General features: G+C 43.6%; 1 protein-coding gene across 1 annotated transcript; it reads right to left on the bottom strand.

The window, feature by feature from the left end:
- Positions 1-978: 978 nt before the first annotated feature.
- WDR76 (WD repeat domain 76) lies at positions 979-13,652 on the bottom strand. The gene is made up of 13 exons (XM_075044731.1): positions 13,566-13,652; positions 12,916-13,257; positions 11,996-12,088; positions 10,328-10,383; positions 9,369-9,489; positions 8,493-8,594; positions 8,363-8,406; positions 8,121-8,274; positions 6,136-6,288; positions 4,493-4,707; positions 3,832-3,984; positions 2,214-2,267; positions 979-1,368 (listed from the first exon to the last, which is right to left on the bottom strand). Exons 1-13 carry the CDS (start codon positions 13,632-13,634, stop codon positions 1,113-1,115), a joined length of 1,812 nt encoding a protein of 603 aa, XP_074900832.1. The 5' UTR covers positions 13,635-13,652; the 3' UTR covers positions 979-1,112.
- Between the last annotated feature and the right edge of the window lie 222 nt (positions 13,653-13,874).

The following is a 13,874-nucleotide window of genomic DNA, read 5'->3' on the forward strand; positions in this document are numbered from 1 at the left end:
CTCATCCAAGCACAGTGAATGGCAAGGAATGTGCATGCTGAAACTAAGAGCAGTGGCAGAGGCCAGAGAGTAACTCCCAGCTTCCTCCCAGAGTAACTTCAGGACATGAGGGGATTCCAGTTGTAGCAGGACGCTCATCCTGCCGTCAGGGGATCAGCTGGGAGCGCTGAGGCAACAGCAGCAAAATGATAAGAGCACGCTCATGTTTCCTACCGCTGAACTGCCTCCTGTCGAGCAAAAGCAAACCACACCAGTTGCTGCACTGGCTGCAAAACCACAGCCTTACCTTGACCTTGCAGCGGCAGGTTCCTGCAGGACCCCCCGTCAGCACTGGAATACAGTAAACATAGGTTTGTAACAGCAACAGCCTCTCACCATTTTTAAAAGTGCATTTGTTGTCACTGACACATGACACACATCAGTGACAATTTTTAACGCAAGCTCCGCTGAGCTGTTTCAGTCAGATTCAACATCCCCCCCCCTCAGAGGGGCCTGCAGGTGCAGAAAGGGGAGCTGAGGCCAGCCCCCCCAAACGCATGGCCCAGGACCCCCCCCTCTGCAGCCTGCTCCGCCTATACCCCGACAACTCCAAGTTCAACTCATCACCATGGAGCTTCCCTAGAAACTGTGCCCAGTGGCACCAGCCTACACAGAGACCTTCCTTCTGCCTCCAGGAAGGATTTAATTAGACATCAGACATCTTACTCAAGGGACAAATTTTGCTGACAACATGGATGCTGAACACCTGCTAGCCTTAAAGAGAGATGATGGGAACACCACACAAGCTGGCAGAGAATGAGTGCTCCAGATTCTCTAATGAAAATCATTAATAAGTGCCTCACACATGTAGCAAGTATCCTACTGATCCAGCATTTTTTCTTTTTCTGAAAAATAAGAATTTGGTATTGGGGAAAAATATCTATTTTGGTACAAACTGACTGTCATAATTTATTTTAATTAAAGAAGAGAACGCCAAAAGTAGTTTAGAAGATTTATTTTAAAGCTTTTAAAATACACTTTTGTCCTGAGAAAATATAGTTAGCTTAGGAACAGCTTAATACAGATTAGACAAATTTAATGCAAAAAAATTAATAATATCTGAGCCACGTGTTTTATTCTTTGAACACGTGAAGGCGACCACTGGAGTTGCCACCCACTAAGATGTTCTTACTGGGATGAACCACGTTAATGGAACACACGGAACTAAGGAGGTCAAGGTTATAAAAAGAGTGCAACAATTTTCCAGTATCTTGGAAGACTTCTATTTGTCTTGGTTGTGCCATACTGCCCACCACAAAGCAGTCTTCCTGTTTAGGGTCCCATATTGCTCTGAACCTGGTTAACCAGCGTCCGGTGTTACTGTTATGTCTTCAGAAAAACAAACAGGGAGAAAAAGAAAGAGATAAACATTCCTCTTACTGAATTCAGTATTTTTAAGTATTGTCATTTATGTCCTCTTTGCTTAAACCCCTCTTCCTTGACTTCTAAACCATCAGCACTTTCACACACTGGACAGATGGTGCTTCTCAGATCCATTCAGTGGATCACTATCCTGTGATGGGTGGGATGGGACAAAGAAATGCAATGGAGTAAGATGATAAAGCAGAGGGCACTTTGACTTAAGTGATTATTAGTCAAAGTAGTTACGCTTCATGGTTGCATATTTTAGTGAAAATAGGACAAACATGCATCAAGCCATTCAATAAATTGCAAACTAAGAATTTTCAAGCCAGTCGCTCATCTAGTTCTAGCTCCTTAGCAAACCAATCTTGACAATGACTCGCCCTTCTGGAGCACAAAGGTATTTTACAAGTGGCGAGACTTCACTCAAAAACATGCGCTTTACTGTTAAGAAGTAACCTTTGATATTTAAAAAATGCACAAAGAAAAAGCATTCTGAAACAAAACACATTTCAAAAGTCACAAAATGGTCTGTTCAGACGTTAAAACTTCCCTGCAGACTTGACCGACTCACAGCAGGCTGTGGCCCAGTCATGCTTTACAAACAAAAGCCAGTCGGCACCCGTGAGGACTAGGGCAAATTCTCAGGCTGGAAGGGTACTCAGCTGCTCTTGCTTCCACAGCAGCCAAAGACCCCGAGGCTGTCTGGAAACACAACACCGCGTAGCCTCTACACACCCATCACTTGTGCCACAACTGCACTTGAGCAGAACGGCCATAGCGTGCTGTCAGCCCCAGTGAGTTCGGCTTACCTGATGGTACTGAGAACTGCAACTGTCGGTGACAAAGAGGTGGTGTCATAGACCCTGTAACACAGAACAGCATGTTAATAAAATGTACACGTGTTAAAAAAGGTAGCCCTTTCCTCATTAAACACAGATCAGACCACACAAGATTCTGGAATATAGTAACAAACAGCACACAGACATCCAACTCAAATATAAGCACCAACATTCCAACTGCAATTATTAAATTTGCTTTTTGAATTGGATTTGCTTTTAGCTAGAATTGAAGGTCATCCTTTCTGAAAGCTGTTATAGGAAGGGAACAAGAATGGCTTGCTAGGACAAATGACAGGCTCCTCTACCCCAGTATGCTGTCCATTTAGTCACTGCACAAACAGGCTGCCCAAGGAAGAACACAAGAGAAGAGAAAACACACAAATGTGAAATCCCACCACTAACAGCTTCCAGTGCCAGGACTTCCTCAGGCAGGCGTGAGCTCGACTGACAGAGAAACCATCAACAGATCTCCGGTTCTGGGTTCTCCTTTGCCCCTGAAAAACTTTTAGGACTCCACCCTCCCTGGGGCAAAAAGGTCAATGAGCTGCTGAGTTAAAAGCTGCTTTCTTTTTTCTTTGGAGGAGACAGTGAATAAATGAACCTCTTTCTGTTTTCTGCATTCTGTCGAGCACAAATATTCTGGTTTACTCATATGCATTTTGTACTCTGATGCTTGCTCTGTTAGCACCAAGGATTTACAATTTTCATAATGAAGCCTACTACAGAGAACAAATCTTCAATTATATACAGTAAACACATCACAGGAATGAAAGCATTACAGCAATGCAGAACTTGCACAAAAGAACTCTTTCCTGTGTATGTGGAAGGTGAAGAAAGAAAATCAAATTTCCAGACAAAACATAATGCTGTAACAACTGCACCATATTCAGATTCTTTCCAGAATGCATGTATTTACCCCTTCTTTTAAAATGCAATCTGTAGAGTAGAAGCCTGATTTTCAACCTGGCCTTAACTGGTGCCCCCATTTCGTACCTGCTATTCTGTGATACAATTTAGGACTTCTAATCATGTACATGGCAAATATGCGGATACAGTCGGGTATTTACATGACTAGATTACCTAAATTATGGTCGCAAAACTGCAAAGTAGAAAAAACCCTAGATCTCTAATACAAAACAACTCACAGGAGTTTAAATTATCAACTGGTAAGACTAGTTACAAAAGAGCTGCTATTATCATAATTTTAAGTATCAGCAGCTAAAAATAAATTCAGTTTCAAAACATACCGTATTTGTATTCATAAGCCAGGGTTTTGGTTGGTTTCGGGTTTTTTTTTGTTTGGATATGTTTTGTTTGTTTTTGAAGACTAACAGTACCTGCATATTTTACTGTTCACTGTTAAATATTCTTCAGGAAAATGAGAATCAGGAAAAAAAAAACCAAAACAAAAAATCATTAAAAACAACATTAAAAATGCCAATGCAAATAAATCTTTATCACTTTTAGAAAAAGTGATAAAGACAGAAAGCTCTCAATGATGGGTAATGCAGATAGGACCTAATAATAATAAAAAACCCCCACCAGTTGACATTTTCCATAAAGACTATTCCTTCCCATGCCGTCTTACCTCAGTTTATCATCAGCACACACCGTCACTACTCTGTTCCCGGTTACAGGTGAGAAATATGCAGAAGCAACACTTCTTGTGTGTCCTTTAAGAGAGCTCACAGGCTTGTTCCCATTAGGCTTCAGGTATCGAACATCATAAATACAAACATCCCTGCAATACATACCACACAGAATACTTTACAAGGTGATAGTGAAATAATTATTTTTATTACCCATTTACCAAAAAACTCTCAAGAGACACTGCGGGTTTTACATGAGCTGCGTTTAGAACTTTACTTCAGCAGTGTATATTCACTCAAACGGCCAGTGGCTCCAAAGGATTTTGAGAGCACCAGAACCAGCCCAGACCAACAGCTCATTAAAATCCCTCTACACTGTGATCTGTCAAAAAACAGTGACTCATAAGACCATTTTGTACCCATTACCAAAAGGTGAAGGAAAGTCAAAGCGTATCACATTTTAAATCCTGCTAAGAACTAAAAACTTGTTTTCTAAAAAGATCAAAGCAGCTCTGACTATACACCAAGGCTCTCAAATTGTCTGCCTCATCAACAGCTGCTCCTGCCCTCCAAATGTGTCATTTATAGCTGACTTCAGTCACCAATGCAGACAGAACACTGAAAACACAGAATAACTGCAGTTCATTTTGAGCTACATACACTGAGCCAGCAGCAATGAAATACTGTTTATTCACTGGATGAACATGGACTGTCCTTGTTCTTTTGAAGCCAATGTCTGCAGAAAGCTCTGAAGATGTTCCTGGGGTCCGTCTGTCCACAACAGCGACACTGCCATCCCAGTCTCCTACTATTGCAGTGGAGGCATTATCTTCCAAAAAGTCAAAGGAAGATAAGTCTTCTTCACTTCTGCATATCTGAGCACAGAAAAGGTCAGATGTAACCAAAACTATTCAATGAAATACAAAGAGTTATTCTTAATACCCAAAACACTCTAGGGGCTGTAGATTTTATGGTTTCCCTTTTTAATATACTAAAAATACTAATGAAGACTACCTAAGTTTATAGCTCCAGCCTTAGCTATCCATGTAGGTAACCTTTCTGTAAAACTGGTATGCTTTCCACAGAGGAGATAATTAACCATCCAAAACAAACTAGCAACAACATACTCTTGAGTTCTCTGTTAGAACTCTTAAAAGACACTATCACCTCTATGTTCCAGTAATCCATTGGCTGTTATCCTCGAGTGCATACTGAGTAAGGATTAATGATACTGTTCCTTTCTCCAATGCTCCAGGAACCTTTAACTGGGTGCAGAAATGTGAATTTGGCTTCCTATAATTTGGGAGGTCAGAGTCAGGACATCAAGCCACCTTATCCCATGGCAGTTTCCTCTCAAAGCAACAATAAGCCACAAGCATAATAACACTGCAGGAAAACTTCCATATTCCAGCTCTCTAGGTGCGCAGATTCTCCCCATTTGCAGTTGTATTCTTTCCAATGGCAGTAATACTCCTAGAGGTATCACAAGGCTGTGTAAATTGGCATAAGGTCAATGGAGCAGGAGAACAGCATTTCTCTTCCCCCGACACCTAAAGACACATTCTTGCAAGCATTTGTCTCAAACAAAGAGTCCCCCCCGGACCTTCCTGTCCTGTTGACCGACCAATTGCAGATACTTCCCAAGCAGCTGGCCTGCCTCCAACCCCACCAAGATTATGGTGCCTGTAAGGGTTGGGGAAAAAAGCTTTAAACTGCTGTAAGCTTGTTATATTTTCCAGTGTTGGAGAGCTGATCAATGCAGAGGCATCTGTCAAAAATAAGCAAACAAAGCAAGCATCATGAAGCTCCTCAGTTAAGCTGTCTGGCTCACCATGGAGACAGTCATAGCATTTTGCTCACTTGAAGCCTGAAAAAAGCAAAATCAACTCATGCTTTATGTTGTTTTACAGTGTTTATTTGGGGCGGGAGGGAGTGTTTGTAAGATTTAGTTCTTTAAATCACTCTCGTTTGTCATTGTTAAAAGGTAATGCTTTTGAAAAGAGGCACATATTGCTTAAGTACAGAGATATGAAATTAAATTCAATAATTGCAACTATCTCTGCAGGAAGGAAATTGGGAGTACCCAAGCTGTTACTATGTTTATTGAGTAGGAAGCATCTCCGTATTTTTATGATATTAATTAAAGGTTACTTCATGTGTCCTTGTGGAAATGGAATCTTGAACTTTCTTGTTAACAAAACAACCAACAAATAACAACTTGGGTACAAGGAGACTGAAACTTCACAGCAGCGCATATCAAGAGATTTCCAAGGAGTCTGCAGCACAACCATGGGAACACTCACCTCATCAAAGACAGCTCTAGTAACATCACCACACCGCAGACTGTCACTGCTTAGAGACAGCAAGTGCGCAGGATTAAATGGAGAAAAATGCATGCAGGTGACTGGGTAATTGTGTGGAATAAAGACATGTGCTCCTTCTTCAGATTTACAGTTCTGGAAAACAATTGAGATTCAATGGGCAGAGATACTAATCACTGTAGTAATAACTACAATTATTAAATTATTAATAACTACTATTAATTACTGCAACTTTCAAAGTAAACTCTCAGTTTACGCAAATGTTCTCAGTCTGCTCTGGATAACTGCACGAAGGAGGCAGTAGAGTGCTTGATGTGTGGAGACAACAGCACAGATAACACAGGCAGCAGGACTGCTTTGGGGCACAGCGTGCCCAGGCTGACATCTTACTGGAAAACAAAGGGAGTTTCACGTCTGCTTGGAAGAGAGAACTGCCCTCACGTGGACCATTCAACACAGCACTGTTAGGCTATGGCCTCCCTCCTGCTACCATTTTCACCATTATACAAGTAACTTAGCTCAAAAGACCAATAAGAATTTACTCTTAGTTTCAGAATTCTGTTTTCTAATTAGGAAGAGCTGCAACTTCTACAGTCATCAATGCTGTATCTGGCTCTTTTTCACTGACAGAATTGGTTTCTCGGTTACCACAGCTGAACACCTTGCTGAGGACCACATGTATGCTTACACCTTTACACCAAAATATGCATGCATTAGGTTACTTGGAACTCAAGCTAAATTACAGTGGCCCGAACCAAATGTAAAGCATAATCTCCTGTATCTTCTCTTCTAATATTGGCATCATTCAAGCTCTGTTATTTTCAAAGAAACTGAATAGACCATTTTGGACCAAGAACCATTCATTCCACAAAGATTACTCTGCTCCCAAACTTGTTCAGGTCCAACTCACTTCAGGAAAATAATAAAAAAAAAAGAGCACAAGAGGGTAAAGAGTAGCTTTAACAACTCTAGGCTTCCACTGAAACATCTCTGCAAGGCCACAAAGAGAGCCTGCAGCACCTGGAGACCTCAGCCTCCCCATCACCAGATCACACTCTTTGACAGGTAGTAACCGCAGCTGCAGTCAGAGCTTTCTAAATTGGATGGAGCAGTTTAAAACTTCTTTATAACTGAGTAAGAGTCCCAGAGCTGAATTTAGTTGATCAGTTTCCTGAAGTTGTCAAAACAGAAATTACTTGAAACTCAAGAGGTTAATGGCATTGCAAAAAACGAAAAGAAAATCTGCACGTGTGTGAACTTCAAGCAGCTGGCTTGGATGACACACGATCAAAGCGGAGTGTTCAGGGTGGGGGAAGTTACAAAGGTGTAAGTCAAGGACATAAATAAGGATTCTTGCTGCAGGAGTAATTAAGGCAATTCAGAAACAATGGTGAGACTATCTGCAAATCCCTCAAAAGTTTTCGAAGTGCCAAAAGCTAAGCTATTTTTGAGAGACAATGTATGTAAATATGTGCCAGCATATATATTGGCATAGCAATTTTTTCTCTGCTGTCTGGAAAAACAGTGACTCACTGCAGCTACCCCAAATTTGTACAAACTCAAAAAACAAATACTTGAGCATCCATTTCCCCTCACTCTCCAAAACCTAGTTGTGGTATTGCTACAAGGGTACTGTAATTAGATCCTGAATCTCTCAACAGTGAATTGCAATTTTAACCCTCACTGATAATACTATTTTAGCTAGTGATCCACTTTCTTCCATGCTGCCCCCAAAAACTACCAGTGCAACCTTTACTCCCATTAAACCTGGGCTTGCCGAGGACCAAGATCTTTCAAACAATTCTGTGAGCCTCAATTTAACAGACACCCTGGCGTTACCTGTAAGAATAGGACAAGTCTAAAATACCATCGCAAGCTTGACAAAAATGACAGTCCAGGCTGTGCTCAATCTGTCCCTGTCCCACAACAAACAGCTCTGCCAGGTGAAGAGCCCTCTAACAACTCACCACATTCCAGAGACCGATCTGCCCAGACTTGTCTCCAGCTGCTATAAAGATGATGCTTTCAGAAGGATGGATAGCCATAGAACACACTCGGTATTTCACAACCTTTTTAATGTTATCTTCACTAAGGACCATGCTGTTCAGGCTGTCTTCGTATCTAGACAACATCATTAAAACATTAGCTATTCATGAGAAGAAAGAAGGACAAGACAATACCCAGTTTTTAGCTGCTGGCTTCAGATTACCTTTTCATGTCACACGGGCGCTTTTCAGTATCATTAGCTTTCATCTACAGATAGAAAGGAAATATTTATCAGAATTAGAACCCAAGCTAAATTATGTCATCCAAAAATAACTACTTGTAAATAATACCACCTCACTTATCCTCATCCATGTAGTCAATAAGTTCTCTGCCAATTTACTGTTCCCCATCTGATCTTCTGGAACCATTGGTAAAGGTCCGGCTGGAACTTGAGGCTGGAATGACATTAGCAATTTTCGTAACTCAAAACAACTAAAATTACAAATAGGGTGAATTGTTACTTTCCACACACCGGATACTCTTGAGAACACATCTACGACAATACAAGAAATAAACATTAAAAAAAAAAGTTTGTACCAAAATCTTATTAAAAAGATAAATATAACTTTACTGAACACAGCAGCAAAGACAAATAGCTACCCTGTGTTTTTTTCTCTCCTTTCTGATACTCCAGTAAGGCTGATCTTCAAGAACTGTATTAGCGATTTAGCTTTATTCTACAGCACCATGGAAGACCTAAATTCCCATCTCTCAGAGCAGTAGAATTTTTACTTGTTGCTATACAACTATGTCAAAAAGGTAGTAAATATTTCAAAGGAAAATAAACCAGATCAAAAGTTACAGTGAAATAACGGTAAAACAGAGTAATAAAACTTTGAATTTAAAGCTGCTCCAATCTACAGGCTGTTGAAAAATGCGTAACATTTTACCTCAGGACCCTTCTGATCATCCAAAACTGCACTATTTCATAAACTTAAGTCACAGAACATTGACTAACTTTCAGAGAGAATATGGGAAGCCTGCTATTCAAGATGCTTGAGGATGAAAGAATTTACCTTTTATTATTGCCACTGTGTAACGCACCTTCCCAGATGTCTGAAGGTTTTTACAATAAGCTCAGCAGTGACAAGTATTATCAGTCAACTACCGGCACTGTTTTTATAAAGCTTCTGTGTATACACAGCTCCTCTAACCCTTCCCCATCTTACATATTCCTCTGCTTCTGGCTGGGCAGGCATCTTAGGCATTGGAATTCCTGACGGCTCTACTCTTTGTAAGCGCATAGATCTTCGCCGTACTGTTTCATCTTCTGCCTTTTTAGCCTTAGCTCTAGAACAATTAAAACATTTCAAAAGTACAGACACAATTAATAACCTAAGTCCTCTGCATTTAAGTACAAGACTACAGAGCAGGTTCACACGTATAGCTCTAACACCTTGGCCCAGACTTACAGCCTAACTATTTCTGATTCACTTTAGGAGGGTTGTGATTACTTTTTCCTTCAGTGAGAGCAATGAACAACAAAAAGGGCACTTTGCAAGGCACATAGATGTATTGTATTTTTATTTCACTTGTAATACATCCTGCCACTGTCACTTCTCTTCCCAGCCCTCCCTATTTATAGTTCATCCTTCCACTCACTGATCTAGTCATGTTTTTCCTCTTTCATCATATATCTTATTCTTTATGTGGACTTAAGCTCATTTTTCTGCTTTGCCTGGGACTGCCAAATGTCTTTTCTCCTACACTAATTGGTTACCCTATCTCTTGCATCTAGTTCTCCCCCTCTCTTTCTTTCCCACACCTTTTCCTATCATTTGTTTTCATGATTTAACATTTCTTTAGCCATCATGCAAAAATATCATCAGAAAAAAGAAATGCGCTTGAAATACCTTAATACAAATATCACAAAAAGAACAAATTCTGTAATTTGACAAAAAAGACATTAATACTATCATTTTTCTTCCAAAGGATGGCAGAAGAGAAGCACTACCTGTTCATGAATTCACACAGCTTAAGATAATCAGTTATTCAGGTTTAGCTTTATAAGGAGACTCCTCACTAGCTCTCCCTCTTTGCAGTATATTGTGTGTACAGATGGAACTGCTAAAACGGCTACCACACAATGAAAGAACAGCGATACAAATCTCATATCCAGTTATTTTACCTTCTGGTGACACGAGATTGTCTTTTAGTTGCAATTTGATGAAGTTTTGCAGCTGACTTAAAGAGAAAATAAAAAAGATTAAAAATACATATAGCAAGCATAAAAGATTAACCTGTAAAAAATACAATTATGTAAAGGCTGCAATAAACTATATCATAATTATTTATAACAATAATAAAAAGGGATTTTTAAGAATCAAGCTGTGTTGTGTCCACTTTGCTTCCATTTACCAGCAAGAATTCCCCGATTTCTGTGTGCAGGAGCAGAGCACAGTCTGGATGTCTTGCAGCCCTTCCCTTCACAGAACAAAGAAAATACTCTAAATGCTATGCACGAAACACAGAAAGACTTTTAAAGTAGAACCTATAACCACAGAGGCCACCATTCATAGCGTCTTCTCCATTACATTTTGAAGACAGGCATTTAGTTAATTTGGACTCCAGAAAAGTTTAGGCATGTCCAGCTAAGACCACTAAGACCACTGCTCCACTATGACTCCTGCCAAAGCAGCATGAACCCTGCCATGAAAAGATTTACCTGCTTCTTGGGTTTGGCAGCCCATACTGGCCAGTGCTAATGGTAACTGAGATGACTATAGCTCCTTTTGCCAGTCTTCACTACTCTGTGGTCAGTGCTGCGATTACAGTCAGACTGCCTAGCCTTTACTGACCTCCCTGAGGATAACTGGAAGAAAAGGAGTTATTTTTACTCAAGTTTCAGTCTTGGTTGTAAGGAGTCTTACTGCCTACTAGTCAGGCTCAACCATGTCTTGCAGCTTGGTATAATGAGCAAGCAAGCATGCAGCCATTCAAGGAAGTAATTCACTCACTAGCCAGAAAAGGGATATATTATGAATTAAAAAAAATAATGTAAGAGAATGAAGCAGTGCAGAAAGAAGGGCAAAGATTTGGATCTACTCAAGTGATAGCGTTTGAAAAACCACTGCCTTAACCTTCTAGACAACTTCTCCAACATGAGAAGAATTATGACACACTTGTGTCCACCCAGACTTGGCAGAACAGGGGGAAGGACTCCCCGCAGGCTCTTCCCAAGAGCCTGTCCAGCACAGGGTGGTGACCTGAACTCTCCCAACAGCCCGAGACCTGCTACCTGGTGCCTCACAGGCCCCACAACCTTTCAGTTAGATAACCAGCTCACCTGTGTGCACTGCATCTAAAACGCAAGAGCTCGATGCCCTCCTCGGGGAACGCAGCACACAGGAAGGGGTGGGAGCACGAGTTACACAAGCGAGCAGGATGCTGCATGTACCGTGCTCATGCTGCCCAGAACGCACACACGTACCAGCACTTTCACATGAGCATTTTACCCAAGGGTCACCTCATCTGGTGCCGCTGGGTCCGCAGTGCTGGGACCACGCATGCTAGCACGGCTGGATACTGCTGGTACAGAATAGCCTATAAGTGGAGTTTTGCTTTCTTCCTGTTTTGTAAGCTTAACTGAGGACTTCTCTTCTTTGGAAAAAGCTAACTAGCAGCACAAAACCCCATTTTTTTATCTTGTCAGGGCAGTCCTGATGTCTCAGGAAGTTTTCATGGCTTTCCTCACACAGTTGCCACTGTCAGGAAAGGGTTTCACAACAAGAGGGATGACAGAACATTTATTACACTTGGAGAGCACATTTTGGTGCTACTTAGAAGCTATACAAACCTCATGCAGCTTTAAAGCAGCAAAGAATTTAGCATTTTCTGTAATGTTCTTTAGTCTTTTCCTTTCATAAGCTGATAACTCTGAGTATCCATCCTACAAAAAGAAAAGCCAATTACTCTTCATCGTACAGTTACATGGCCTGCAAGAGATGTCCCAGGCTTCTGGGAAGCGAGTCTCTAAATTGATTCTCTAAATTATTTAAAAGTGTTTTGATGTATTTGTAAACAAACGAAGTGAGGTGATCCCATATCAATACCAACACTTGTCCATAGGTACTAGCTTGCATTACAAAACTTATGCCTAGCATTAATTCTACAAAAAGGGCAGTTCACCAAAATCTTGCTAGAACGAAAACAATACTGAAGTGACTCAATAAACAAAACTTCAGCAATACAGCAAACATCGCACATAAATGGCATACAGTCTTAGACAATTTTTATCTTTTATAGAGGAGAAGGTAGACTTGACAAGTTGAAATGATGATTTAAATATAAAAGAACATTGGCAAAGCTATCATATCTCATGACTGTATCTATCCATAAAAGCGTATGGAAGACAGCTACTGACAGCACAAGACCACACTGGTGTTTCTGCCACCAGGTTTTATACTCTGACTGATAGCAAGAACATTTTCTTCATCCTTTAGGCATTCTGAAAGGGTACAACGAAGTTCTATACTGCCAGTCAGAGAAGTTAAAAAGAAAAAAAAAAGATTACATAGAGAGGAAAAAGACTTCCAGACTTTACTTTTACAAACGCGCGTCTTGCGAACTGCAGAACAAGCCCCTTTCCTTCGCTGCAGCCAAGGAGCAAGCAACTCCCGGCTGGCGCCGCCGCTGCTTTGGGGAAGCGGCTCGGGGCCGGGGAATCCCCGCAGCGGCGCGGACACAAGCGGGGAGGGTTCCCCCGCGGGCACTCACCGGTAGAGCCTCTGCCCCATCGCTCCCGTCGCTCTCCGCATCCCACACGCCGTCCAAGCCGTCGCCAGCCGGGCTGCCCGCGGGCGGGGTGCCGGGGGGCGAGGCCTGGGCCGCTTTCCGCGGCCCGGGCTCCAGGCAGAGCTTCTTGCCGGCCGGCGCCCTGCCCTCCGCAACCCCCCCGCCGCCGCCGCCGTAGGCGCCCAGCAACCGCTTCTGGGGCAGCCGCCGGCCCGCGACGGCGAGCGGCGTGAGCAGCACCCGCAGCTGCCGGGACGCGCCGGCTCGCCGCTCGCCCCGCTCCGGGCTGAGCTGGAGCTCGGCGATCCCCGTCGGGGTGGACTCCTGGGGAGGGAAACCGGGGGCTCGGCCGGGATTCGCAGCCCGGGCGGCTCCCGCGGTGCCCCCCCGCCTGACGCCCGCCTTCCCGCCCCGCTCCTCACCGACACCGCCCCAGCCCCGGCCGCTCTCCTCACGGCCCCGGGACCCTCTCCTCACGGCCCCGGCCCCTTCCTTCCACCCGCCCGCCCTCTCCTCTTCCTCTCCCTCTCCCCTCCACGCCGGTCCCGTCCACCGCTCCCCGCCCCGGCCCTCCGCCAGCCCCGGGCAGGCAGCTCTCACATCGGCTCCCGCTTAGCCCAACCGCCCCGGACCTGCATCCGCTGCCGGGTGCGCGGCGAGAACTCCTCCGGCTCCAGCGTACCGGCCTGCGCGAGCGCCATGGCAGGCCTGAGCGGCGGGCGGGGCGCGGGGGCGGAGCGGCCGCTTCCCGCTCCGGTCGGGGGGCGGCCTTCCCGCCCACCGCGCCTTCCCGCCAAGGCGGCGGCAGCCGCAGCCCTGCCCTCGCCGCGGGCACGGCACCGCGCCTGGCTCCCTGCCGCCCCGGAGCCGCCCCGCTCGCCTCAAAAGCCCGGAGCCCGCGCTGGCCCCCGCCTTTACTCGTAGGTGCCCCGGGAGCGCTG

The sequence above is a fragment of the Buteo buteo genome, chromosome 13, assembly GCF_964188355.1.
Source record: "Buteo buteo chromosome 13, bButBut1.hap1.1, whole genome shotgun sequence".
Lineage (NCBI taxonomy): Eukaryota > Metazoa > Chordata > Aves > Accipitriformes > Accipitridae > Buteo > Buteo buteo.

What these genes read in the sequence shown, in the direction of transcription:
- WDR76 (XM_075044731.1), bottom strand. Translation starts at nt 13,634, where the DNA reads ATGGCGCTCGCGCAGGCCGGTACGCTGGAGCCGGAGGAGTTCTCGCCG. An exon ending in GCACCCGGCAGCGGATGCAG is followed by an intron (nt 13,258 to 13,565) that starts GTCCGGGGCGGT and finishes TTCCCTCCCCAG; the next exon opens with GAGTCCACCCCGACGGGGAT. An exon ending in TGTGCTGATGATAAACTGAG is followed by an intron (nt 2,268 to 3,831) that starts GTAAGACGGCAT and finishes TCTGTGTTACAG; the next exon opens with GGTCTATGACACCACCTCTT.